Source organism: Aulonocara sp. 'chitande type north' Nkhata Bay, linkage group LG16, assembly GCF_057382095.1.
Source record: "Aulonocara sp. 'chitande type north' Nkhata Bay isolate Kocher_YH1m ecotype deep benthic linkage group LG16, A_spYH_male_GT1.1, whole genome shotgun sequence".
NCBI classification, from domain to species: Eukaryota; Metazoa; Chordata; class Actinopteri; order Cichliformes; family Cichlidae; genus Aulonocara; species Aulonocara sp. 'chitande type north' Nkhata Bay.
This window is the reverse complement of record NC_141359.1, coordinates 23,074,878-23,100,236: the sequence shown is the minus strand read 5'-3', so window position 1 is coordinate 23,100,236 and position 25,359 is coordinate 23,074,878. Positions and strand designations below refer to the sequence as shown.

The 25,359-nt window shown below is 36.1% G+C and overlaps 1 protein-coding gene across 2 annotated transcripts in view; it reads right to left on the bottom strand.

The window, feature by feature from the left end:
- Nucleotides 1-25,359, bottom strand: part of LOC147311529 (glypican-6-like) — a 79,401-nt gene that overhangs the window by 37,284 nt on the left and 16,758 nt on the right. For both annotated transcript variants that reach the window (XM_086265784.1, XM_086265785.1), the window contains exons 2-4: nucleotides 22,739-22,897; nucleotides 10,947-11,338; nucleotides 6,393-6,558 (exon numbers count right to left, since the gene is read on the bottom strand). In XM_086265784.1, the coding sequence (XP_086121910.1) occupies nucleotides 6,393-6,558; nucleotides 10,947-11,338; nucleotides 22,739-22,897 (717 nt within the window). The remainder of the gene's footprint in view (nucleotides 1-6,392; nucleotides 6,559-10,946; nucleotides 11,339-22,738; nucleotides 22,898-25,359) is intronic.

Sequence of the window (25,359 nt, the reverse complement as noted above, 5' to 3'; positions counted from 1 at the left end):
TGGCTACTCAGCAGCAGAGTCCATTTAATCTACTGAATGATTTATTTTGATTTGATTTATTCAGCGTAACATTAAAGAAGAAATAGATATCGCAGCATGGCATTAAAAACGATATTTATTAAAACCATAACTATCCATTTAGTTCCTACATGAAAAATATTATGTTGTATTCACAGTAGAAGCATGGCTGATTGATTCATATGAATGCTATTGTTCATGTTCTGTCAAGTGAAGTTCTAAGAACAGCATCTTTCCAAATTAATGTGAAATGACAACATGATATCAACATATTTAAATCGGATATTAGCGGAGCTTGTGAGAAGCTCTAGCCTCTAAATTAAGTCTCTTGGTCAGATTTTAGTTACTTGTCTAATTAATCTCTTGCTTAGAGGCAAACACAGCAAGCACACGTTCAATGCTATTTGTGTAAAGGAGAGAAAACTTTCAAGATCTCCTCACTGGGATGCATCTGCATTCCTCTGTCTCATGAACAGAAATATAAAGGAAAAATATGATTGTGGAGGGCAATTTTTCCTGTCATTTTTTTAATACTCTAGCCTTAACAGCAAATAATTGTTTTCGAACATAACATCAAAGAAAACATCCAAAAGCGAGGAAGTTGAACCAGTTATTTTTTCTCTCTCCTCCTGTGAAAGTGCGGTACAAAAGTAGCGCTTTCTAAACATTTCACATTTCCGAGGAGCAGTGCGGCTGCTCTTCGTACACACATCTGTTTTAGTTTGCTTCTGGCGATGCCATAACAGTCACTCTCAGCCTCACACTCATATTGTAGATAAATGGAGGTAAGGCTGTGAACTGGCCTTTTTTCCCTCTCTCTCTCTCTCTCTCTCTCTCTCTCTCTCAACTTCTGTCACGAGTTTGAATTTATTTAATCAGAGGGTGTTATTTCCTGCAGTGTTGTGAGGAAAATTGTCACTATCAAGGGCACAGCCTCCAGGTGTAAAGGATTTCTCCCTCTTTGGTTGGATTAGTTCTCACCTCCCCAGTATCTTGAACATAAAGCTGGTCTGAATAGATGCCACAAGAATCAAGATGAATATCGCAGCTTGAAGTCCGCAACAGTATGTGATAGCAGAAGGTGATCTGAGTTCATTCAAACCAAAGCTTCTTATTTCTAAGTAATAGCATAGTTGTGATCTACATGGGATTACATATTACAGTAATTTGTCTGCATGTGTAGAACATGAAATAACCTTCCTGACAATTTAACACCGAGAGACGAGTCAATACCGTTTTTTGTGGTTAGACTTCAAGCTAATTGAAAATCTTTCATCCCATAATGAGCATGAAATGTCAGAGCCAAAAGATATAGAACTGGCATTTAATCTGCACCAGGGAACAATAACCCAATTGACAAGTGCTCTAATAAAGACAAAATGAACATTGCTACAAAATTAATGGCAGAAATGTAAAACTGTGAAATTTAAGTGGCGCCATGTTAGAAATTAATTTTTTTAGTGAAGTAAATGTAGACATTCTATTGGATTTAGGAGTCCAACAGACTTGTTTGTTTTAAGAAAGCAGTCTTACTGGCAACTAACAATAGATAACATTCATGTTGTAATTTATTAGTAAAATTCGATAAACCAGACAGTGCAAATGCAACACAAACATCATTTTTAAAAAAAAATGTATATATTATTTTTACAATTCTCCCTGTTTTTGGCTGATAAGAAATTCAGGTAAAGTGAAATAGTGTCTATATTATCAGTGGGGGTGGGTATATTTATTTGTGAAATCTCTCTGTTACACTCCAAGGCTTCATTTTGGCAACTTCCTGTGACCCTGAACAGGATGCATGGTTTTGAAAATACACTGATTGAGATTAACAAGAGATTGACAGCTAGGATAAATAATATATGTGGCATTCTGAAATTGTGATGCTGTTACAGCTTGTGATGGTGCCCTGTTCTGTCGACTATAAAATGTGACAGATGTTTCTTACCAAACAATTTCACACGTTACTAAGCTTCAATGGCTGCAGCAACAGCAGGAGCAAAGGTACCAATAGGCAACCTGCAGTGTTTAATTTTTGATCATTCAATACTGGATCCTCAGTCAAAAATCCCACAAGCTGTAGGCAAAAGTTATTTTTGTTGCTTGAAAATTGCGAACAATCCTCAGTAAAGTATATTTAAGATGCAAGTCATGATTCCTAAACAATATTTTGGTTTGAACCTCAAAATAATCAGTTTCGTTATTTTGATTAAGTAAAAGCAACGAGTTTGAAATTATAAATAATTTTTCTATTAGTTGATAAACAGCAGTGCTTTCAATAACATAAATAAAATTACCGTGTTTTTTGGACTATAAGGTGCATCGGATTATAAGGCACACTGTCGATTTTGTCGATTCTGGGGGTAAAGCCCGGTCTGTTAAAGTAGGAAGGCTGAGGCATTTTCTCTGAGGCATTTGCCTTTTTACCAAAGGCGATAACAAGTTCCAGCATCTCCACCACCCCCTGTGAAAGGTCACAGGCTTGTTTTTGCAACAAATCAAAAGTGTGGACGATGCTCAGTCTAGAATCTTCTGCTGACAGATAGCGTAAGCTTTAAAAGATTTAAAAATAAACTAATAATTAAGTCAAAGTTGATCTAAAAAGGTTGGCAAAAATAATGATGTTAAAAAAATCCCATTACATACCCATAGGTGCAAGTGTGAATGTGATTTGATGTGGATTTGAAAGTGTTTGGATTGTTTGGTATTTGCAAAACCCATATTGCTGGACACTGCAAGGTGCAAAAAACGTCAATAAATCCAAATTTATTTATTTTTTGCACATGAATGACTGATGCCACAGAACATTTTTTCATGTGCACTGAGAGGTCCCTGATATGATGCAAAAGCATCATATCAGGGACCTCTCAATCGGAGTGTTATAAGAGTGCTTCCTTGAATTACAGCTATTCTTAAACAGTTCATGCGATACTTTTGTAAAAATCCATTGATTTAAAGATTAAAGTCTGCACTTCAATCATCTCTTAAATGCTTGATTTTGAATCTACTGTGGTGATTAACAAAGATTTACAAAATAATCCTAATAATCATTGTGGAATCCTTTTGTAGATTAAGCAATTTTTCAGCAACATTTAAATTACTGCTAAATTAAACTATCATCTTCAATATCTACTGCTTAATATACTTTCTTGAATAAAACGACTTTCTGTAACGTAGCACTGAAGGACTTACTGTGAATCAGCACTGAAGCTTTTACTCGTGCAGCTTTCAGTCTGTTTGAGCTGCTCATTGCTTTGATTTGCTGCTCCATACAGTCCCAGTAGATCTCACAAAGACTGGCAAACTTTGTGTAGATAAATCAAGGTCACAACTTAGACCAGATGGTTGTGCACTACAATGTCAGTACAATACTTCTAAGTGTCAAGATATGAGGAGCTGCTCACAAGAACTGAAGTGAACTGGAAAAAAAGAAAAACTTTTACAAGAATGACCTAAGTGTTAGGGCTCAAAATCTGTAATGGATTTATTTATTAGTGCAGATGAAAAAAAATATGCTCATGTTTTTTACTAAATATATTGTTCATATATCAATTCATCAACCAGCCCTATCATAAGAGGATTTGATTATTTTCATTTTTTTAAAGCAAGACAATTACCCAAACCTAAAATACAGAGATATTTTTCAGTAAAAACAGAAAGAATATGATTATTTTTAAATATTAATCTCCAGAAATAGATAGGAGTCATGTATAGTATGCACCAAGATGAAAACAGAAAACTTAATAGCTTGTACTAAAAAAAAGGCAATACAAACTTCTTAATCCATCTCCTGCTCACAACAGTCACATTTTCGCCATCATACTGTAGCTTTTGTTCAGGCCAATGGGCTGAGCCTATCTAGCTGACAGCAGGAACCATCATGCTGGGCATTCTATCAAATACCAAAATAAATATATAAATATTATATTTCTATTTGTATTCGTTGACTCTGAGTTGAACAATTTTCTATGGAACATAACTTCACAAAACTTGGCACTTCCTGCGGAGCATGTCTGCCCCATTACAAGTCACCATTTAGCCCAGCAGGAGAGCAGAATCCCATGAATAAAATCTTTTCACACAGGAATCATGATAGAAGAATGACAAATAGAGCACTTTCTTATCCAAAGGCCCAGCGAGTGTCAATGAAAGTGATGTTGTCAAAATATGATAATGACACGGCACCAGCTGCAGCCTCTCTAAAAATAGAAAGTCCAATTCTGCAATGCAACACAAGGATTTGTATATCCCCGCATACTGATGCAGTCAGCATTTTGACCTAAGCTGCCTTTCAATATTTTATTTATTAATTAATAATATTTCAATGAAATTATGGTGCTACCTACATCAAGAGTTCAATGCTGTGAAAGCACAGAAAAAACACCAAGACAGAAACATGTAATGTCTAATTTCATTTCAATGACTTTAACTGTGTGGAACTCTAATTCACACACAGTACTGTGCAAAAAATTTTGAGTCATACCTCATTTCTCTGTATTGAGCCAGACTTTGTTGTCATTTTCAAGTAGTTCTACAGGCCCTCTAAACATCTTTCAGACTTTATCTAAAGATGCTGGAATTTTCAGTCCAGCATGTCCACAGCTATCTGTAAAACATGGTGGAGGCTCTATGATGGTTTGGAGCTGCATTGTATCCAGCTGTGTTTAATTCCATCTAAACTGATGAAATTATTAATGCAAGAAATGCACTTTCAGATTAACCTGGGATGTAATACCATCTGGAAAGTGTCTGTTTAGCTTTATTTTTTAGCATGACAATGATAAACGCATTGCCAATTGACTAAAATCACACCTGGATAGAAAAAACACACAAATGGTAAATGGTAAATGGCCTGTATTTATATAGCGCTTTTACTAGTCCCTAAGGACCCCAAAGCGCTTTACATATCCAGTCATCCACCCATTCACACACTGGTCAGTCTATGACATTCAGCCATAGACTGACCTCCCCAGAGCACTGACCTGAACATTGCTGAAGGAGTTTGGGATCATCTTGACAGATAATGGAAAGAAAAGGCAGCCAACATCCAAAGAAGAGCTTTGAATGTCCTCCAAGAAGCCTCAAGAACTATTTCTGTAGACTACTTAAAGAAATTACAATACAGGTTGCCTCAGAGAGTTCAGACTGTGTTGAAGAATGAAGGTGGTGATACAAAGCGTTGACTTTCAAGCTCATTAAAACTGTACAAACTTAAACTTATGCTTCATATACTGTATTTTTCTGGATGTTTGCATGTTTCAATATGCAGCTGCACCTATTTTCCATTTTCCTAGTAATGAAAAGAAATGATGACTGATTCAAGACTTGTGCAGTACTGTGGATTCAAACATTTTAGTGCTATGAATTTTGTTATATTTAAATATTCAGTATTGGAAGTGCTCCTTACAATGGGTCTATTATGCTTATTGCCATAGTAATCCGTAGACTCTTGTGGAAAAAAAATGTTTTGAGCACCCCTCCCTATGCCCACACTTCCTTAAAGCTAACTTTCTTCTAATTGGCTGCTCACTGGAATCAGAAGGTTTGAACAGCAGGTGGTACTCTGCAGAGTAACCCTGCCATTAGTGAGATCCAGTAGCCAAAAGAGCCAAAAAACCTATGTGCAAACAGTCTTGTTTTACACTACATATTGGCCTATACTATACACTATATATTACTTACATATATGCTGACCTCATTATGTGAAACTTTGGCCATGTTTAATATAAGCATCCACTACCAGGCCACTTCACATAATTCCAATTATTCCGCCCTTTTCCTCTTGCTTCCTGAACACATAGGTCTCACCGTGCCTAAAGCATCTTTGCTTTATGATTAAGGTTTGAGCAAAACAAAGCAATATTTGTAATATTAACATTTAATCCAGTTACTCTCTGTAATTTAAAAGGTTTACAGCTTTTGCCTACGTCACCCAAAACAACACCCCAGTGTGCAGCTTTCAGCTTACTTTTTTAACTGCTTTCAAAGCACAGTTACAGTTCTCTGGTCTACACCAGGGAGCTTAAAAGATTATTCAACTCATACTATTATCTGTCCAGCTTTAAAGCAATTCGTGTCACTTTTTGGTATGCAATTAAAATATAACCCTGTGTATAGCAGCAAAAAGGAAAAGCTAAAAGTGATGATGTAAGTGAAAATTTCAATCTGCTTTACTGTGAGTGCTCATGTGATGTAACATGCTTTCTCTGCTTTTCTCCCACATCCATTAGTTCAATTCAGTCATATTATAAAACCATATGCCCAGACATGAATTTATAGCAACACATTTAATTGGTATGTTACTTTAGAAATAATAGAACAGCAGAGTTGAGGTTAAAATAAAAATGGCTGGGGAAGTGGTTGAAAAGACTCACCGATGTACTGGTTCCACTCTGGGTCCAAATCAGCTTGATTGGCCAGGCAGCCCTTCATGACATTCAGGCAGTAATTCTTACAAGGCTTTACTCCTGGCATACTCTGACAAAAGGGGCAATACAGCATCTTTGTCACTGCTCGAATACATGCTGGAGTGCTGCTAACCTGCAAGGACACAGAATGTGACAGCGGTCATTAGTATCTAGTAGCACCTACGAAATATATGGTAATTATAAATCTATTTTATTAAAGTAACTGTGCCAGTTAAAGAATTTTGAGTAATTTATAACAAGAAAACTGTCCAGTAGAAAACTTTTGCAAAGTTTTACCATAATGCTATTGTCCTATTGTCAAAAAAAGTTTCAGTTATTAATCAGCAAAGGCCCTAGAGAGAGACCGTTTTTGCTGACTGAAGACTTAAAGAACGTTCTTATGCAATCAGTCACTGCCGATGAACACTTCACATAGGATAATTTGGCTTGCAATTAAACCACAAGTCTTTAAATAAAGTCAAATATCTATTTCCCCACTCTATGGAATATAATTTCTATTTTAAAATGTAGGGTTATGTCACTAATGAAAAAGTAAAAATCCAAGCTAATAAAGAAGACAAAAGTGGCAAAGTAGAAAAATCTGCTTTCATAGATAACCTGATAAACTGTCTCCATGTATGAAAACACATACAAGCATTGATAGTAATAGGCTAACAGCTGCAGGAAACAGACAATTAAACACCTCTGAAATGCATTATGTTACAGTGACTGCATGTATAGATATTGAAGATGATAAACAGTGAAGCAAGAGATAAGATGCACCTTTGTTTGTTTCAGCTTTTCACTACAGTTTGTTTAACAGATAACCGATGGGACTCAAAAACAGGGTTATTTTAATAAGTTAATAGGACAAATTATGACATACAACTAGTGACCACTTTGTTAGGTACGTCTATTCAGTCGCTTCTTAATGCAAATATCTAATCAGCCAATCACGTGGCAGCAACTTTTTGGTTATTGTTGGCAGTGTAATGGTATGGAGGGTTCCTTAGTACAAGCTGAGAATGGTTTAAATATCATAGACTCTCTGAGTTCTGTTCTTGATCATGTTTAACCCTTCATGACCACAGTGTACCACAGTGCACCAGTGTATCTTCTGATAGCTGCCGCCAGCAGGATAACTCACGATACCATGGAATGGCATCATGTGTTTTTTTTTTCCCCCAGACAAAACCACACATCCCTGCCAGATGAAGTGAATTCAACCCTTCATTACCACAACCTCTCATGTTCCAAATGTTAATTTGATTTGATTGTAAATTACTAATCCTTCCAGATGCCCATTGGAAGCTGCAGAAGTACCCTCTAGGGTACAAAAACCCCTGGTTGATAATTAACCTTTAGGCTACTTTGACAAACAGCGGGAAGTTAGCTACAATGAAAAATGCTCTCATTCACAGGATCCTGAAGTAATACTCACAATAAAAAAACTACAGAAGACAGCTGACCATCAGCTGGATCATCAGCTGCTATATTCTATTCAAGTCATTTATCAGACTGTGGGAGTACCAAAGTGCAAAATGTCATTAGTGTGTGTTTTTTGAAATCATAGTGAGGAAATCGATCTCATAGCAAATACAAACTCCACTATGCGATCTGCTAAAAAACATTTGATGACATTATTTATAATATGGAGCATTCATTATTCCTACTCTCAGTATGCAGTTACTTGCACTCTGAAGACCTGTTAAGATGTTTAAAATTAAATGAGCTATTTTCATGAACTAACAAGACTCTTAAATCTTAAACACCTTTTAGTCTGGAAAAAGTGCCTTTTTACACTACACTAACACTTATTATTGTCTCACTGCATTAAAAATACAAGAAAAGCAGCTATAATGCAGCATCACAGCTCTTTTTGTTTTAAAGAAGCGATGCACAGCGACGTCTTCACCAAAATTAGCTGTTGTTTTGTGTAAAATGAGTGCACTTATTGTAAATTGATTTGGACAAAAGCCTGTGCTAAGAACATGAAAGGATTGGGAAGTGAAGGTGTTCATACCACAATAGTACCTTATGTTTTATGTAACAAGATTTGACAACATAAGCAACATGCCAGCGACAAACTGAAAATTTAGAACTACTGTACTACAAAGTCCACGGCAAATGATTTCAAGCAAAAAGTAAGGCTTCTGAGGAACTGGCAGATCAGAGGTGTAAGCAGGACCCTGACAAAAAATATCTTAAAAATTAAGGTTTACCCATTCATTTTCTTTTTCATATATATTTTTTATTATTTACTTTTTTTTTTGTGAAGACAGCTAAGTGCAGTGAATCAAAAAATGGTATTTGTGGTCAGCTCTCTTGCAATTTTGCCATTTTGCCTTTGAACATTCACTCAAGCCAAGTAAGTACAAGTCAAGCCTGGACTAGACAAAAAACATGGCTGACCTTTTCAGAGTCTACAAATTAGAGAAGCTCTCAGTGATATGTCTTAACAGCTGATGTGCTTCAAAGCCCTGCTTCTTTCATACCCCCTTCTTTCACAGTGCAGTGCTAAGAATCACCAAGAGAGGAAGGCACGTAAGAAAAACACGTTATACATAGACATACTTGCCCTCACTAGCAGACAACCCCCACACATCAACTCGCAGACAACTGGCGTCAAATACAAAACTTGACACTGAATATTCTAAAAATGCTTCTGCCAGCATCTGTATCACCTGACACAGGTGTAAGGCAGCAGCTCAGGGCAGTCAACAAAGGTTTCTTGTAGATCACAAGGCCGTGAGGAGAAATAATCACTGTTAGTAATGTTTGAATTAGCAGTATTTATGGGTGCTCACTTATCAATTTCATTGAAAAAAACATTTTAAAAGTTAAATTTTTCACAATTTCAGAAAAATACAGTGGTGCCTCATCATTCCACAAATTTAGATTTGGAGCAATTAAGAGAAAGGTGCATTTTCTCTTTCTCTATAACCATTAAACAATTCATGCAGAAAACACATCAATATTGCTTTGAATGACAATCAAAATATTGTTGTTAATCAAATAATACATATTCAGAATGCACCCATCCTTACACTTTGCTGCGTATAAGAGTTCCAACGTGACTTCCTTTAACAATAACTATAATATTGTGACTTAAAATAAAAAAACAGAGATCATTTTCTTTTTCTTTTTTGTTTTTTTCCAGAACAAAAGAGCAAATTGTTTCTGTAGAGTTTATTACTACAGAGACTGTTTTCAGATAATGGAAGTATTCTTTTTAGTTACCTGCATGACATTTCAGATATTCTAAAAACTGTCAACTAGGAAAATGATTATTAAATTGTATTCACTACAAATAGCACAAGTCTGAGCTGTGCTGATGAGATCTAGACACAGGTTTGCGCTTCCTCAAAGCTGTGAAAAGCAATAAAATGCTACATCACCTACTTTAATTCAATATATTGTATATCCCAGGAGCAATAAGCATGGATGTCACATCTTAGCAGCGCTGAGAAACAGACACCTCTGGCATGGTGTCTGTTTTTATTATGCTTACACCCAATCTCTCGTGATGACTTTATACCCTGAGGATCAAAGGGCTGCAGTCCCAGACAGATGACCTGGATCTCAGGTCCCACTGAAATGTCAAGAGGTGAAGCTAGGACACGCTGGGCTCTAAGGACTGCAGGGTACAACTCTAAATGAATACTAACAACACATCTTCTGTGGCTAAATGCTCCTCACTGCCACTACTGTTAGGGAGGGTGGGACCTCAGGGGAAAGGAAGGGAACGTGGTTAATGCTCAAGTATGGTGGGATTTAACAGACCAAATGAATGGTGGATTTATAAGAGTACAGCAGTGTCTTCTCCATTTGCCCTCTGTTTCTCATTATTCAAGGCTTCTATATTTTCATTAGCTTTTAGTTATATAGCCTACTGGGAAGTGGCTCTATAAATATTCATAATAGACATGATAATCAAATCTAGCTGATAGACTGTATTGAAAAAACAAAAAGCAAAGAAGCCAAAGAGGATGGCTGTGGATTCGCAATGTTGTGAATCAGTGCTTCTCTGAACCCAAATGACAGTGTAGAAACAACATTGTTGTTAAGCGTGACTAAATCCAAGGCTTAGCCTTTTGCTTTCCCTTTAATCTCACTTTGTACATGATCAGCCCTACATACACTCCCAGGGCAGTATGGTATTGCAGGAACTGCATACAGATTGCTTTGCATCAAACTGAATACACAGGCAACAGTGTGATTAATGACTTCTATATACTGGATGAACAAATATAAGGCAAGAGAGCAATAAACAGCGATAGCAGACATTTCTTTTCTCGCCTTTTTTGTTGTCTGGGAATTTCTCCTGAGCAATCCACACACCCTTCAACAATGTTTTCTAGACAGCTCCATGAACGAGCCACCTTGAGGACTAAATTTTCTGAAGACATACCCTGAGAGAATCCGAATTACTCTGAAAGTATATCTGGGATAAACTTGATCATGTGAAAACTAGGGCAAATGTGTGCTTTTTAAAGAATTTAAAGGGTTAAGAACATTTACCTTAGACACTCTCTGGGCTACCTCCCGGCCAACGGAGAGCCCCTGGACAAATGTGCGTGCAGCGATGAATGCGCGGGTAACCTGAGCCTTGAGCTTCCTGGGCACGTCTCCAAAGGGCTTCAGCTGGTCGGTGTACTTACTGATACACTCCAGATAGTCCTCAGTGATGACATACTGGGAGTTGAGCAGTGTGAACATACGCTCCAGCAGCCGTGACCAAAAGTCATTAAGCATTTCCTCTAGGTTAACATTCCCTCCAGTGTAATAGCGCTTCAGTTCAGCAAACAGGTTCTCAAAGACCTCTGCATTCTGCATGTAAGGCTTGCCGTAAGTCCTCATAAACATGTCATTCAGGGACCTCTCCGTGTTCTCCAGCAGCTCCAGGAAAAATTCTGGATTAGAAGAAAACAGAAAAAGCCTTTATTACTGTCCAATTTTATTTCATGTGTGACGGTGGTCTCAGTTTATTCTGTACGGTGGTGTCAGTTTATTCTGTACATGTCATACATAGACATGGTTTGACAAGATGCACTGGGAACCTTCACTGCATTTACAATTAAACAGAAACACAGCAAAATGACATTAAATGTGTCTGATTGCAATCTAGAACGCTGCTTAAAAAGGAAGCCTGCTTGATTGCAATGCAAATATGACAACAGCCAGAAAACACTAAAATAAAACAAACAAAGAAATCAATTATAGCGTTTGATGCCGTTTTCATTTTGAACTGAGATCACAGCTCTGTTGACTTTTATTTGCAGTAAACTCGTTTTTTGATGACAAAGGGAAGTTCCCCTATATATTTCTGGAAAATAATAAACTCTGTATTCGCTTTATTGTCCATATCACTCATGTAAACCCAAAACACCTTCCTGTACTGTTCATTGACAGAAAGAATCTACAGTTCAGATAAAACACTTTGCATATATGAATATTTCTCTATATGGTGAAAAGCATACCACTGTGAAATGCAATAAACTTTCCATCATCATGATTATGACAGCACAATGCAGTTCAACTGCAGCATTTGCATGAGTCTGCACTCTCCTTTTTAGACTTCACTTGTTGTTTGTCTCATGACCTCTGTGACATGCCAGAAAGTGGGATTAGATGATATTTCTGACCATCTGCTACAAATAACAATAAAATTGGCATAGAAGGGCCAGAATGAAAATTTAAATAACCTGTACATTTAACTGCAAAGAGAGTCAAAAGAGGATTCAGTACAGACTCCAATTCAATAAAACTGAAAGCTTTTTATATTCCTAAGTGGGCTTTATGGTTACAACCCAAAGCTTTAAAGAAGCGTGAACTCTTAAGTGTATCAGCTGATATATTTTGCTCCTTGGAGGCAGCAGAAAGAGCTGTATGAAGAATATTACCATATTATCACCAAGTTATAACATGGCAAAATGTGAGCAACGAGTCTTGCACTTGGATTTCTTTGGAGCCATGTGCCAGACAAAATGCATAACTCTTCTGGTGGGCTGTATACTGTCTTATGTGGTACTTTTGTGATTTGTCAGTGAAAGTAGCAGCTGCATCCTGCATCTGGAGTAGGGTTGATGGGAGGACACAGACTGAATCAAAATGTAAAATAAAAAGAGACAAAAAAATCCCCCCCCCCCCCCCCCCCCCCCCCCCCCACACACACACACACACACACCTTTCATTTTACACATTTATCAGTTAATTTATTGTTCATATAAAAATACTGATTAAAAGTACTTTTAGATCTTAGATTTTAGATGGTAGGAAGCGAGGTGTGGACAAAGCCAGCAGCAAAACTACACGTTTGGGATACTTCAGGATAAAGAAAGAAAATAATGTTGTCCTAATATCGTCACACCAGCTACTGATTCCAGGAAATTTTACTATTTGTGTTTTATTTTAAACAGTATTGTGGACTATTATGAACATGTAGACTACTAAATCTGTATGTTCTCGAGCTATCATAAAAGCTAGGTTACACCTCTCCCCCCAAGCCATGCACATTAGAGTCACTTATCACAATGGCCCAGACAAAAGCGTAATGGATTTGAAGTGGTCATTAGCTTCCAGCAATGCAGGTAAAATTACAGATTACAGCAGCAGAGAAACCAAATGACCCGACTCTCCATAATGCCACACCAAGTCACATCTGATTAGTTACATCAAGAGGTACCCGAGATGCACACTGACAGAAAGTAAAATATGGAAAACACGCGTCATTTGCAAGGTTTTTAGAAAATAAAATGTTATTTTATGATATTATTTCATCGTTTAAAGACTAATGTATAGTGGCTTAAAAAGGCAGGGTTTTGGTGTGTATCATTTGAACTTGAAGAGCAGAGGGTTTTTTTTTAATCTTACATTAATGTATTCACAAAAAAAAACTGTCTTTCATTTAGTGCATGCTCACAAAATACTTGCTTTCTTTATTCTCATCAGATTTAATTATTGTTCATTAGCACATCTTATGAGGCACCAGTGAGTATTAACTGTCATACTCCCCCTGGAATCTGACAACATTAGCTTACTTTCACACACGTTTGGTGCCTAAGGAGATATCATTTCTTTTTTTAATTTACTTAACACATCTTATATTAGAACTTACAGTAGGCAGGACTCATGACGTTAGCCAAAGTCTGGTTATTTTTCAGTATACTTGAGAATATGTAATAAATGTCCACAGTTAGCAGTCATTTAAATATGGTAATCTTTAAGCATGATTTTTGCTTCAGTAATGTGTTTGTGGTAATGAGAACAGTCAGTGATGCTGAGCGATGTGCACATAGATTAATGACAGTGCCAAAACAAATTCTACTTAAAATCATGAAAATAAGAAAAACAAACCTTTATACAGCCATGTTCTGCTGAGAGACTAATTAAACATAACCAATTTAATTAAAACAGTGTTTATAATCAATATGACATTATATTTGATATAATTCTAAGCTCTGCAATGGAGTGATTACGATGAATAATTTCATTATGAATGGCCTTGGTATAAATCACCAGCAGAAATATTAGGCTAAAAAAGACATCATAATGTAATTAGTGAAAACTCTTGAGGGGATCCATATTTCATGACAGAAAATGAAAACCATAGTGAAATGTCAAAGAGTAAAAATTACCTGGAGAATTTACATAAATCCTAAACATATATTACTAAGACGTTTGTCCAAATAATCATTTGCATTAGCTGCAAACAGAGAATAATGATGCTGAAATGCTGGACAGCAGTGATTCAAATACTCCCAGCTTACACAGAGTTCATTACATTTCGCTGATAAAGCTCCGTTTGGCTCCAGCTCCTCAGTATATGCACAGAGCTGTGCAGAGGTTACACACAGCCATTCTCTTTGTGATAAAAAGAAAGCATCTGTTTCTGTGCTTCTGCAGAAACCTACTGATGGATGGCCTCCTAGATGTCAGCAGTCTATTTCAGCAATCTTGAAACACAGCATCCCTGTTTCAGATTTCTGAACTAGATGGTGGAAAAGGCAAGTTTTGTGAATTTTATTTCTAAGCAGACCACAGCTTTTTGGAGACAACAGAGACTCTGAAGTCGACTTCATTTGGTCTTTACACATAACCAAAGGAGTTTGCTGTGGATTGGATGACATCTACTGTGAGAACCCTCAGGGGAAGTGGCCTGCAGAATTAATTACTACAGTCTTCTGAACTGTGACCAGCCAGCTGAGGAGGGAAAAGGGGTTGGCTTTCCAAAACATTTCAGCCTTCTTCAATTGGGTACATGCAATATATTGTATTGGAGTCTACATACATAAACCAACTTTTTATTTTTTAACTGGGCCACATTCAGCGTCATGTTTATTTGAGCACAATAACTTTAACCAAAAGTAATTGGGATTTAACTGATATGTTAAATAATATAAACCAGTACACATCCATGCTACAATACTGTTTGGCCTGTTTGCGCTGTTGGCAAAAGTGAAATAAACAAATGAATAAATAAATAAATATCAATGATAAAAAAAAAAACAGGGTTGGTAGATTTTGCTTACTGGCAAAAAATGGGTCATTTTAACCTGTTGCTAAGTGGTTGCTAGGCATGTATAATTCAAATTTTGTGGAAAATTAAATTAGTTGTTACTATCATGAAATAAAAACATTATGCTTTTATAAGGTCTCATAGGTACAAAAAGGAACGAAAAAAGACTTATTTTGGCGCATTTCTATGGAATGCCAGGACTGCCATAATGAATTAATTAAATACACCATTAAATAATTAATTAAATGTGGCAATAATTAATTAAAATTGGAATTAATTAATTAAATAAATAGTTATGACACATGTAATTAATTAATTATTGCCACATTTAATTAATTATTTAATGGTGTATTTAATTAATTCATTATGGCAGTCCTGGCGTTCCATACATTGCTAGGTGGTTACAATGCATGGTTAATTAAATTTTTGTGGCTATAAATGAGATGTTATTGTTGTAACTAAACTGATGTGGTCCTTTTATAATGTGTTACAGGTGCATAAAGCCAAAGAAAGGTCATTTTAGTCTGTTGCTAAGTGGTTGCCAGGCAATCTGATGCTGTCATATTATTATTATTATTATTATTATTATTATTATTATTATCGGTGTGAAATAAAACAATGTGATGCTTATAGGTGTTACAGGTGCATAAATGCTGAAAAAAGTCTTTTAAGCCCATTGGTAGTAGTTGCTAGGAAGCATGACGACATGGTAACATCTGATATAGATAAGAACCTTCAGGGGCCTAAGTTTTACCGGCAGGGTGTACCTGCAGTGTTATGGCAGACAACTTTAATACTTTTTTACCACAGTGATTCTAATTGGTTTGGTGCTTTTTGAGAATCTGGGAAGTATATCTCAAAATGTGGACTCATCTGTCATCTGTCAAAAAGAAATTAGAGATATTTAGACATAACTAGATAAAGGCATAAACAAGGTCTCAGAGTAGAGTGCAATTTAAGATGGATGTTTTTTTTTGTTTTTGTTTTTCCCCCACTCAGAATTTTGTAATTTCAACAAAAAAACCACAACCACTCACAAAAAACAGTTTCTGCAGAGAACATGTGGAGCTGCTTAAAATTATATGGAAATTACAAGATTTCATAAATGCATTCACTCTGGCAAGGCAGGAATTGAATAAACACTAAACAATACAGTGGGGCATTGGCTTTCAAAGTCACATACCAATAAAAAAGAAAGCAAGAAAGAAATTAGCTACATCACTTTAGAACTGGGAATATTTTCTGATTGTCACATTACTGCAAGCAACACTTTGCCACAACTCTATGTCATTTTTTAGCAAAGATACACACTATAAACTACACAAATATACACGATTTCTTGACCCTCACACAGCAGGGCAAATAGCTGTTATCTCCCACAGTTCACCTAGCATCTTTCACGGCAATATAGTTAGTCAGAGAAGGAGCCCGGTTCTCACTTTGTGATTGTTGAAACAGCATAATATAACACAAGCAGTATGATATTCAGCCTCCTCGAGCTCCAATGATTGTACATGAAACTAGCAATTTTGCTGCATTTCAGATTCTCCATGTCTGTCAAAAGCTGGGTCATTGATCGGCCTGACAGGAAGTGCCAGTCTATAGAGTGCTGCTCTGAGTGCTATGCTGCTGTAGAGAACATGACAGGTTGATCGTTTATGTCTCCATTTCTCTACGTTAATTTTTATGGCCAGTCTTTTATGGTCACCCTGTGCTCTTATTAATAAAATAAAAAAAAGGTAAATGATAACCCGATTGAAGACAAATATATCATCTAAGGTCTAATGTTATTAAATGTCAGGGGATTATTCTTCATTTTTTAAGTTACTGTATCAAACCCTTTAGTTAGTGTGCTAGCTCATAGACGTTAACAGGGATTTGACATATGGACTCTAACATAAGGTGCATGATTTAAATGCATTAAAGAGCAATTTCTTTTTTTTCTTTTTCTTTTTTTGTATTTCTAAATTGACTAGAAACTTTGCTGATCAAAACTGCACTTGAAGACATTTCCATGTAAAAGACATATTTTCTTGCCTGACAAAACAGAGACATCTGAATTCAGATGCCAAAAGCAAACACCAAGGGATGACTTTAAATTATGACAAAGTCAAAGGGTCCAAAGACTTATAAATCTAACAGAGGATCAGCATAGTTTTCTCAAATATACTTACCAGCCTAGGAGCAGTATTGTCTTTCAATTTAACCTTCACCCAAAAAGAATTAGGTTGAAGGTTAAATTGTCTTTATTAATAGTAAACATAAGGAGTATACTTAATGCCTGATTGGGAGGGACATCACATGGGGGGTGGGGAGTTGTCTAGCTGGCAAAAATGGATGATGTCATAGAAGCATCCACAACAGAATATAAGTAATGAAGACGTTATTGAGCAATTTCCTACAAAGAAGTATCCTAAGTTAAATGTCAATACCAAAAAAGTTTGCCAGGCAGAGAATGGACTATTGATGCTTTAAAATATCAGTGTCTGGAGAACTATAGGAGTCCTGGGGTTGTGGTGTGTATTGAGTTTTTAAAGCTTAGTTAAAGGTGTGCTATTAAAAAAGGGCTACTAAAAAGCTGTATGGGGTTAGAATAACAATTTTTATTTATTTATTTTTATAACCTAAAATAACAAATACTCATCACTTAGACACCAGAAACTTTCATAGTACTTTCAGAAGATGGATACGTCATAACTTAAGAAGCAGACATACTGCAGTATTTTCATGTTATTTAATTTAATTTATATAGTGTCAGTTCACAATTCATCTGTACACTCATGTCATGTCATCTATACTCTTTGTACTGTAGTAGGACCCTACAATATTACAGAAATGAGATCAAAAATTCCCTATTAGAAATAAACAGAAAGGGGCCTCTGGCAGAATCTCAGGTACAGAGAAGATCTAGTCATCTAGTCACATAACCACACCTGTTTGCTGCCCACACAGTACTGTTTTATATGGCTGGCACTTTCTCAGGAGTCTTTTTGGGTTAAGTGCTTTGGTCAAGGGCACCTCAACATTGACTGCATAAAAATACAGTTTACATTTTTATATATAACGGTAAAAATTTAACAACGCTGTGACAATGCAACTGATATCAATGGGTACCACACACAATGTGCGAGGCCGTTCATATTGGATAAATTGCAGAGGATGGACCACATTAATATTCTGCTAGGATGCTCAGCACCATGGTGTTTGTGGTCAGCAGGGCCAAGAATTGATTAACAATTACAAACCCTGACGTTGGACTTTAATGAGTGAGATAAAAAAGAACTCTCTGTGCTAGCATTTGCTTTGTCTGGTTTCTTAGACCAGTTATTTTCTCTGGTCTTATTTTATGGATTATAGTGAATATTATAATATTATAATAATAGCATTTATTACTAAATTACAGGAATTCTGCTGCACGTTTGGTACCGATGATATTGTTTCTCTTTTAGATACAAGTGTACCGTGCCCCTGAGCTCTTGCAGACATTTCAGAGTGGATGAGTCTTGGCATAGTTGAGACCGTACCCTCTTATTGTGACACATAGGCTGTGGTGTCAGGAATGTGTGGGCTGCCCAACTACTATCTGCTACAGTAACCATCATCACAGTCTGCATAAAATGAAAAAAATATTCAAATACACCGACTCTCTGTAGGCGGAAACCTAAAGCAAAGCTCTGAAAAGATAGAAAAAGGGCATTCAAGTGAACTAAAAGCTCTTTATTGTTTGGATCTTTAACTATATTCTTTGGTTCAGTATCTTGTTATTTAGGTAATACTGCTTCATAATGAATAAGCGCACCTCTGGGAACACGGAGGAATTATACAATCGTTATAAAACAACTTTTTATGTGCCTGAGCAGCTGATCTGCTAGTTAAATCATCTAGTTAAATTGATTACATAAACAAACAGTAAGGGAAAATTTTTAATTTAGCAAACAATATCTCAGATTTCCTAAACAGTTTATCAGTAAAGACCCTCATCCGACACACAGTCTCCTTCAAAAACCTGCAAACAGCATTTGCTTTGACTCTAATGAAATTATGGAGAGTGGCCGCAAACCCCACGAGAACAAGGGGTGCCCGGAGTCATGCATCTAAGTGCTGCTGGACAAACCCCATTTCCCTTCCTCATGATATTCACCATCTTGACAGGGGATGATCAAAATAACACTTATTTATTTATGCATGCTTCCAGGAATCACATGTGGGCTCAAGAAGTGTATTCCTGGAAAAAAAATAAAAAAATAAACAGACATCATTGTGACATTGAGTTTCTGGGCACCAGTGGAATCATCTGAGAGTAGCATGCTGTAACCCAATAGCATTAGTTTCATATAATATGTTGAATATTTTGAATAGAATGAAGACAGAACGACATGACATTGACTGCTGAATATTAAATTGCACACTTAAATCACTCAACCAATATCCATTGTTGACTTTGAATACATTCCAGTCGCAAAATATTACAATGCATGCTTTCAATCTTTACTTGAATAAACTTTTTTAGATAATTACTCTCTCTCTTTTGAGAAATTAGGCTTTACCCATGTTGTAATTTACATGCATTTAGTGGACATTAACATATTATACAGCAAGTAATTAATAGTGATGTCGGTGACTTTAGTTTAGCATATATTTTAAGTCCATTAGGATGCATAGTTGTTAAAATTGTCCTTATTATCAATGTTGTGCTTAGTCTGTTTTCTAGCTGTTTCCTGTGCATCTATGGCAGGCATGACAACAAACACAAGTTGTGTAGCATCAGTTCGATGGCTGCACTCATGGTAGTAAAATAAATACTCAACAACAAATTTTAATTCTGAGACTAATTCTGACTTTGTGATCCCTGGACATTCAAATTTCAAAGAGACTGCTGCTTTACAGTTAAATTCATATATTAAGACAAATAGTCAAGTAGTGCTGTCAAGAACAGAGGAACGCACCTAAAAAAATGCTCGACCTGAACATAAAACTCAAAATTAACTTGGAGTTTTGCCATTTACGTTGAAGACCCAGGCCCTGTGCATGTAGTCCTACATGCACGGTAGCAGATCATTTATGTCAAAGTTATTTAAGAGGCATACTGAATGGGCTTTTACTAAAGATTGCTTAACCCTTGTATGGTGTTCGGGTCTGTGAGACCCGTGTTCAGTTTTATTCAAAAGAAAAATTAAACAATTAATTATTTTTTCACGTGTAAATGTGTTGTGTCTTTCCACTCACTCCACTTGATTATAACTGATTTATTTATAACATTTTATATAAAAGAAAAACGAGAAGCACATTAATTCATAAATGTGATCTAACAAAGGTAAAGGGAAAAAATTAACCATGTTCGCTGTTCATATGTCTTGTAATTGGGATGAAGTAAACATCTGTTGAGTAATTTAACATAAAATTGTTTGATAGTGTTAATTTGGAAAGCCAAAACTCTAGCGGGTCCACCAGACCCATGAACACTGGCTGAGTAACAAAAATACGAACACCACACAAGGGTTAAGCCTTAATTTGTTATGCCTTTAATGGCAAAAAAATTTTATTTGTATATATTTATTTTTTGTTATTTTTATATTATTATTTTGCACCTTTTAGTTTCTGCATTTATTTTAAGTCTCTTTTTATGCAGTTTTTACCCCTATGGGGAAGTTTGCTTGTACTACTACCAAAGACACTTCCTTTATTTTAGTCAAGGTTGCCAGACGTGGCTGCAAGCAGCTTTAATTATTCATCACAGTAACAGACACAATATATTAACATCCTTAACTGCAACAAGAATCATCTGCTGTTTTAGATACAGTGGTGTGAAACAAATGATTCAATGGAATATCACTGGAGCACTAAGTGGTTACACTCCACATGATGAGAAGAGTTAACTGTGGATGGAAAATACTGTGGTGGTTAGATTTTTTTGTTGTATTATGTTACAATGTTCTGCACGCTTCTGTACTCGCTGGAAAAGAAGGATAAAAAGGTAATGCCTGCAGGCATCAGTCACATATTTTTAGTATTTATTGTCTGCATATCATCATAAATATCATTATTTCTTTAAATATCTTGAAATCATTTTAAGGCTATGTTGCACACTCCTATTTGGGGATGTAGACATGATCAAGACTGCTGAATTTCAAATAAGCATCAGAATGAGGTGGAAAGGTGAATCAATTCAATTCAATTTCTCAACAGTGCTATTTATGAATAGTGCCAAATCAAGTTATATCTTAAGATAAAGACCCTACAATAATACAAAGAAAACAGAGAAAACCCCAACAATCAATGAGCCCCTTTGAGCACTGATGAGTGACAGTGGGAAGGAGAAACTCCCTAAACCCAAAACCATTCCCAAGGAAGGGCACCATCTGCCACCACCAGCTGGGGTCAGAGATAGCACCTTAAAGCAAATAGCAGCAGAAGACCACACCGGGTGACACTATTGTCAACTAAGTAAAGGACAATGAAGCTAATACCCATTAGCTCATTAAAATTGGTCAATAAAAGAAAATGCTGCCTTGTCTAATGAGTCTAGATCAGAACATGAAGCCAATAACATGAAAATCTGGATCCATCCTGCCCTGTATCAATGGATCAGGCTAATGGCAGTGGTGTAATGGTGTGTTGAATGCCATTTTGGTACACTTTGGGCCATTAATTACCAACTTAGCATCCTTTAAACCACAGATTCCCATGCTGGAAGCACAGCCAACAAATCTGCAGCGACTGAGTGATGTTATTATGTCAATATGAACCAAAAACTCTGAGGATCGTTTCCAGCACCTTGTAGGCAGTTCTGAAGATAAACGGAGGTCAAGCCCAGTACTGACAAAGTGTACCTAATAACATGTTTTTGTATAGTGTGAGCATATACTGTATTTGCTAAGGTTTAAGTACTACCAATAACCATTACAATCTAATATTCTTAGATATTCTTTAATCAACTTTAATACATGGAAATTTTTGGCCCATCAATTCTTTGGAGATAAAAAGAAGTCTTTAATCTTTAAAGATATCTATGTAATGAAAGGCATTTTGTTGGATTTCTAAATAATAACAACTATTTTACTAATATTAGCATTTTGATAATAATAATAATAATAATAATGATAATAATTATTATTATTTTAATGATTGTTCTCATGACAATGACAATAAAGTTTCTGATTCTGATTCTGATGATTCTGACAGTGTTGACAGGTGGCTACACTTCTCCACCTCTTCTACCTGTCACCATTGTCCACAGTGATAAGCTGTTGCTAACCACATGGTCTTGTGAGAGTTGAAAGGATTATTATTTCTCATTAAATTGTAACTAGAAGGAGCTGACCCCATAGAGAAGAACACCAACAGGGACATGTAGAGAGGCAGAGTGAGGCTTGGTTCAGTAATGAGCACATCTCATCCCATACAAAAACTTATTAAATGTGTAGTGGTCAAGAAAGTCACAATGGGACTAGGACAAGATCACATACAGCACAAGACCACCAAACAACCTTAATAATGCAGAAGCTGGCTTTGTGCTGCTGTTGAAGTTGTCAATCTTCAGCGCAAGTAGCCATGTTTGTCTAATCCAGCAAGAGGTTTCTCCACTCCAAGGCATATTAATGAGATTTTCACATCTCGTCTCCTCTTCAGGGAGGAGAGCTAAAGAACTGGAGTAAACCCTTTCAAATTAACACGTACAGTCCCAAGCCTTTTCGCAGCACTTGTTCTCTAGTGACTGACCATTAAAACAAATTTTAAAAGAAAAGAAAATAAGAAAAAAATAATTAAATTAAAGCATTAAGCAAAGAGGACTTACCATCAAATCTTTTATGTCTCGAAACAAAGGTGCTTCTCAGTGTGTGACTCATTTCATCAACCAGATTCTCAAAGTCTTGTTTACTCTGTTGGCCAAATCTGTCCTCCATTTCCTCGGTGCAACATGTGTTTCCCTGAAGACATACACGAAGATGTGTCCCTGCAAAAAATGACACACAAAAAGCTATATTTTTCTCTCCAAACCAAAACGTAGGCTACATATAGGCACTGTAAACCAATGTAATGACCAAAGCTTAAACCTTTAAAGCCTGAACCATGAAATAATTGCCTGCAAATTATTATTATTACTAGCATTATTATTATTATTTGTATTTTGTAAATATTGTTATTTTGTTTGGTTTTTTTTTTTTTGTAATTTATTGCTTAAAAATGTATTGTGCAATTTAGTTAGTTACAAAAAAATTACATTGATGCTGTAGAAGTCTGAGAAATTCAAGAAAACTCATGTATCACATATGATAAACTCGGCGTTACTAGGTTAAATAATGTTGGAGCATTTTTTTATGTATCTTCTGAAGCCATATTTTTAAAAACTCAATGACCAAAACATCATTGGCTTAGTTAAATGTTAAAAACAGGACAACTGAAGCACATGAATAAAAAATCATGGTGGTTGGAACAATGTTCCTCTCTAACATGTTACATCTTACCCCTAAAAATCAGATGAGGAGCTACAGGGTGTCAAATTCTCTGAAGGGCTACCTGGACAATCTTCTGTCTCCACAAACTAGCCAAGAAAGCAGTAAGGCTAAAGTGGTTCAACTTTTGAAGCAAAGCCACACCTTTGCATCAAAAACTATTAAGTAAAAATAAGCTTTTTTGGTTACCAGAGTAACAAGTCCCATCTAATTAAAAGGACCAACAATGAGAAAACTTTAGACTTCACATGCTCTAATGCGAAATTTCCCCTGCTTAAACATTAGTTGTTTTTTAACCTATTTAAAGGATAAACCAGTACTATTGTTACTATGTTTTGTCATTGCTGGCGAGGTCTGACTGGTTGGTTATGGGGTTTCTCATTTGTCTGAGAGACACTAAGTGCTTTAATTGACAAGGGCTAATTAAAGTTAAATCAGATACTCCATAGTTTTAAAATATTCCTTTGCACATTACATAATTGTAAAAATTCTGAGTGGAATATCACGTTAATGACCTACATCACTTCATTTCCCCAAGCAGCCATATTAAGACAGACACAGATAATGAAAGATTCAGTCTAGAACAGAACGTGTTTCATAGAAACATTCATAACTAGGATTTTAAGCATACTTTAAGACCAGATATGTCTGACAGCAAGAGCTTCGTCTCAGCCTCCAACCACGATTTTCATTAGCTCATTTGACATTAGCTCATTGGAAAAGAAGGATTGAAAAGGGTATTCATTTTGTTTGCACTTGTATCGATACAGGGGAAAACAAGTATTGCACCTATTTTATCAAATAAACTGAAATACTTGGGGAACACTACAAACAAGAGGACAACATTAGCTTAGCTTGACAAAGCTACCTCCTAATTCGGAACTTTTACTTGTGTAGCTCAGTCACATCAGTAAAATTACGACAGAACCTACTTTCATCAAAAAGACAAAAAAGAAAAGAAAAAGAATTGGTGGCTTCTGGTGTTTGTCCAACAATGTCGTAACCATTCACATTAAATGCTATAACAATGTAAACCGGTCATGATTCAATAATGAAACATCACAACCACAGGTTATCCCAAATTTTCTTGAAAGATTGTGATATCATTTTAAGGCCCACTCCCGCATCTAGTGAGAACAGAGTGTGACAAAGTAAGAATCAACAAAAGCTGCATTTTTCTGGCGCTTTCACAGCGTTTCACAGCCACTATTTTTGAAAGTAGATACAGTATTATTACAATGTAATTCACTGTAGCTGCTATCACAACAGAGGCAGTTTCTTTTTAAAGCATACACATGGAGATGTAGTTACAAGCTGTATACATTGCTACACATATGACCTCAAGGTTAAGAATAAACATCCATGCTCAAGAAACCAACATTACTTTACTTAGTTTGTATGAAATAGCCACACAAGAAACATAGTGTAAAGAGAAACTATCTACAGGGTATGAGAATTCACTTTTAAGTGTTTCATCAGTTTCACCATGGGTGTGTGTTTTTTTGTGGGCATGTATTTGCTAAAGCAAGGAGTAGCTTTGTAACCTCCCAGAACTCAGCTCCCACGTAAAATATAACCACCACGGTGAATATTTAACTTCCATGTAATTATTACATCAGCAACTGAATTGCTCCATTTTAAGATCATTTTATTTTATGGTACTGATAAAAAAAAGAACACGTTGTGAACATGTTGTGAAAATAACAGAACAGCACCGATAAATGCCAGAATGTAAATATTTGAACACGGTGTAATCAAACAACAGTCTAAGAGCTGCAAGGAAAGAGACTTATGCAAACCTTACTTGTGAAATTCATTCTTAGCTTTGCATGCCTCACTCACTTTACTTGTTTCATTCAGTTGTCAGGCCTGTATTGACTAAATAGCAGGTGATATCAACAAATAACCAAAAGATGGATCAAAAGTCTTCATTACTACACACCATTGTTAAAAAGACCCTGGA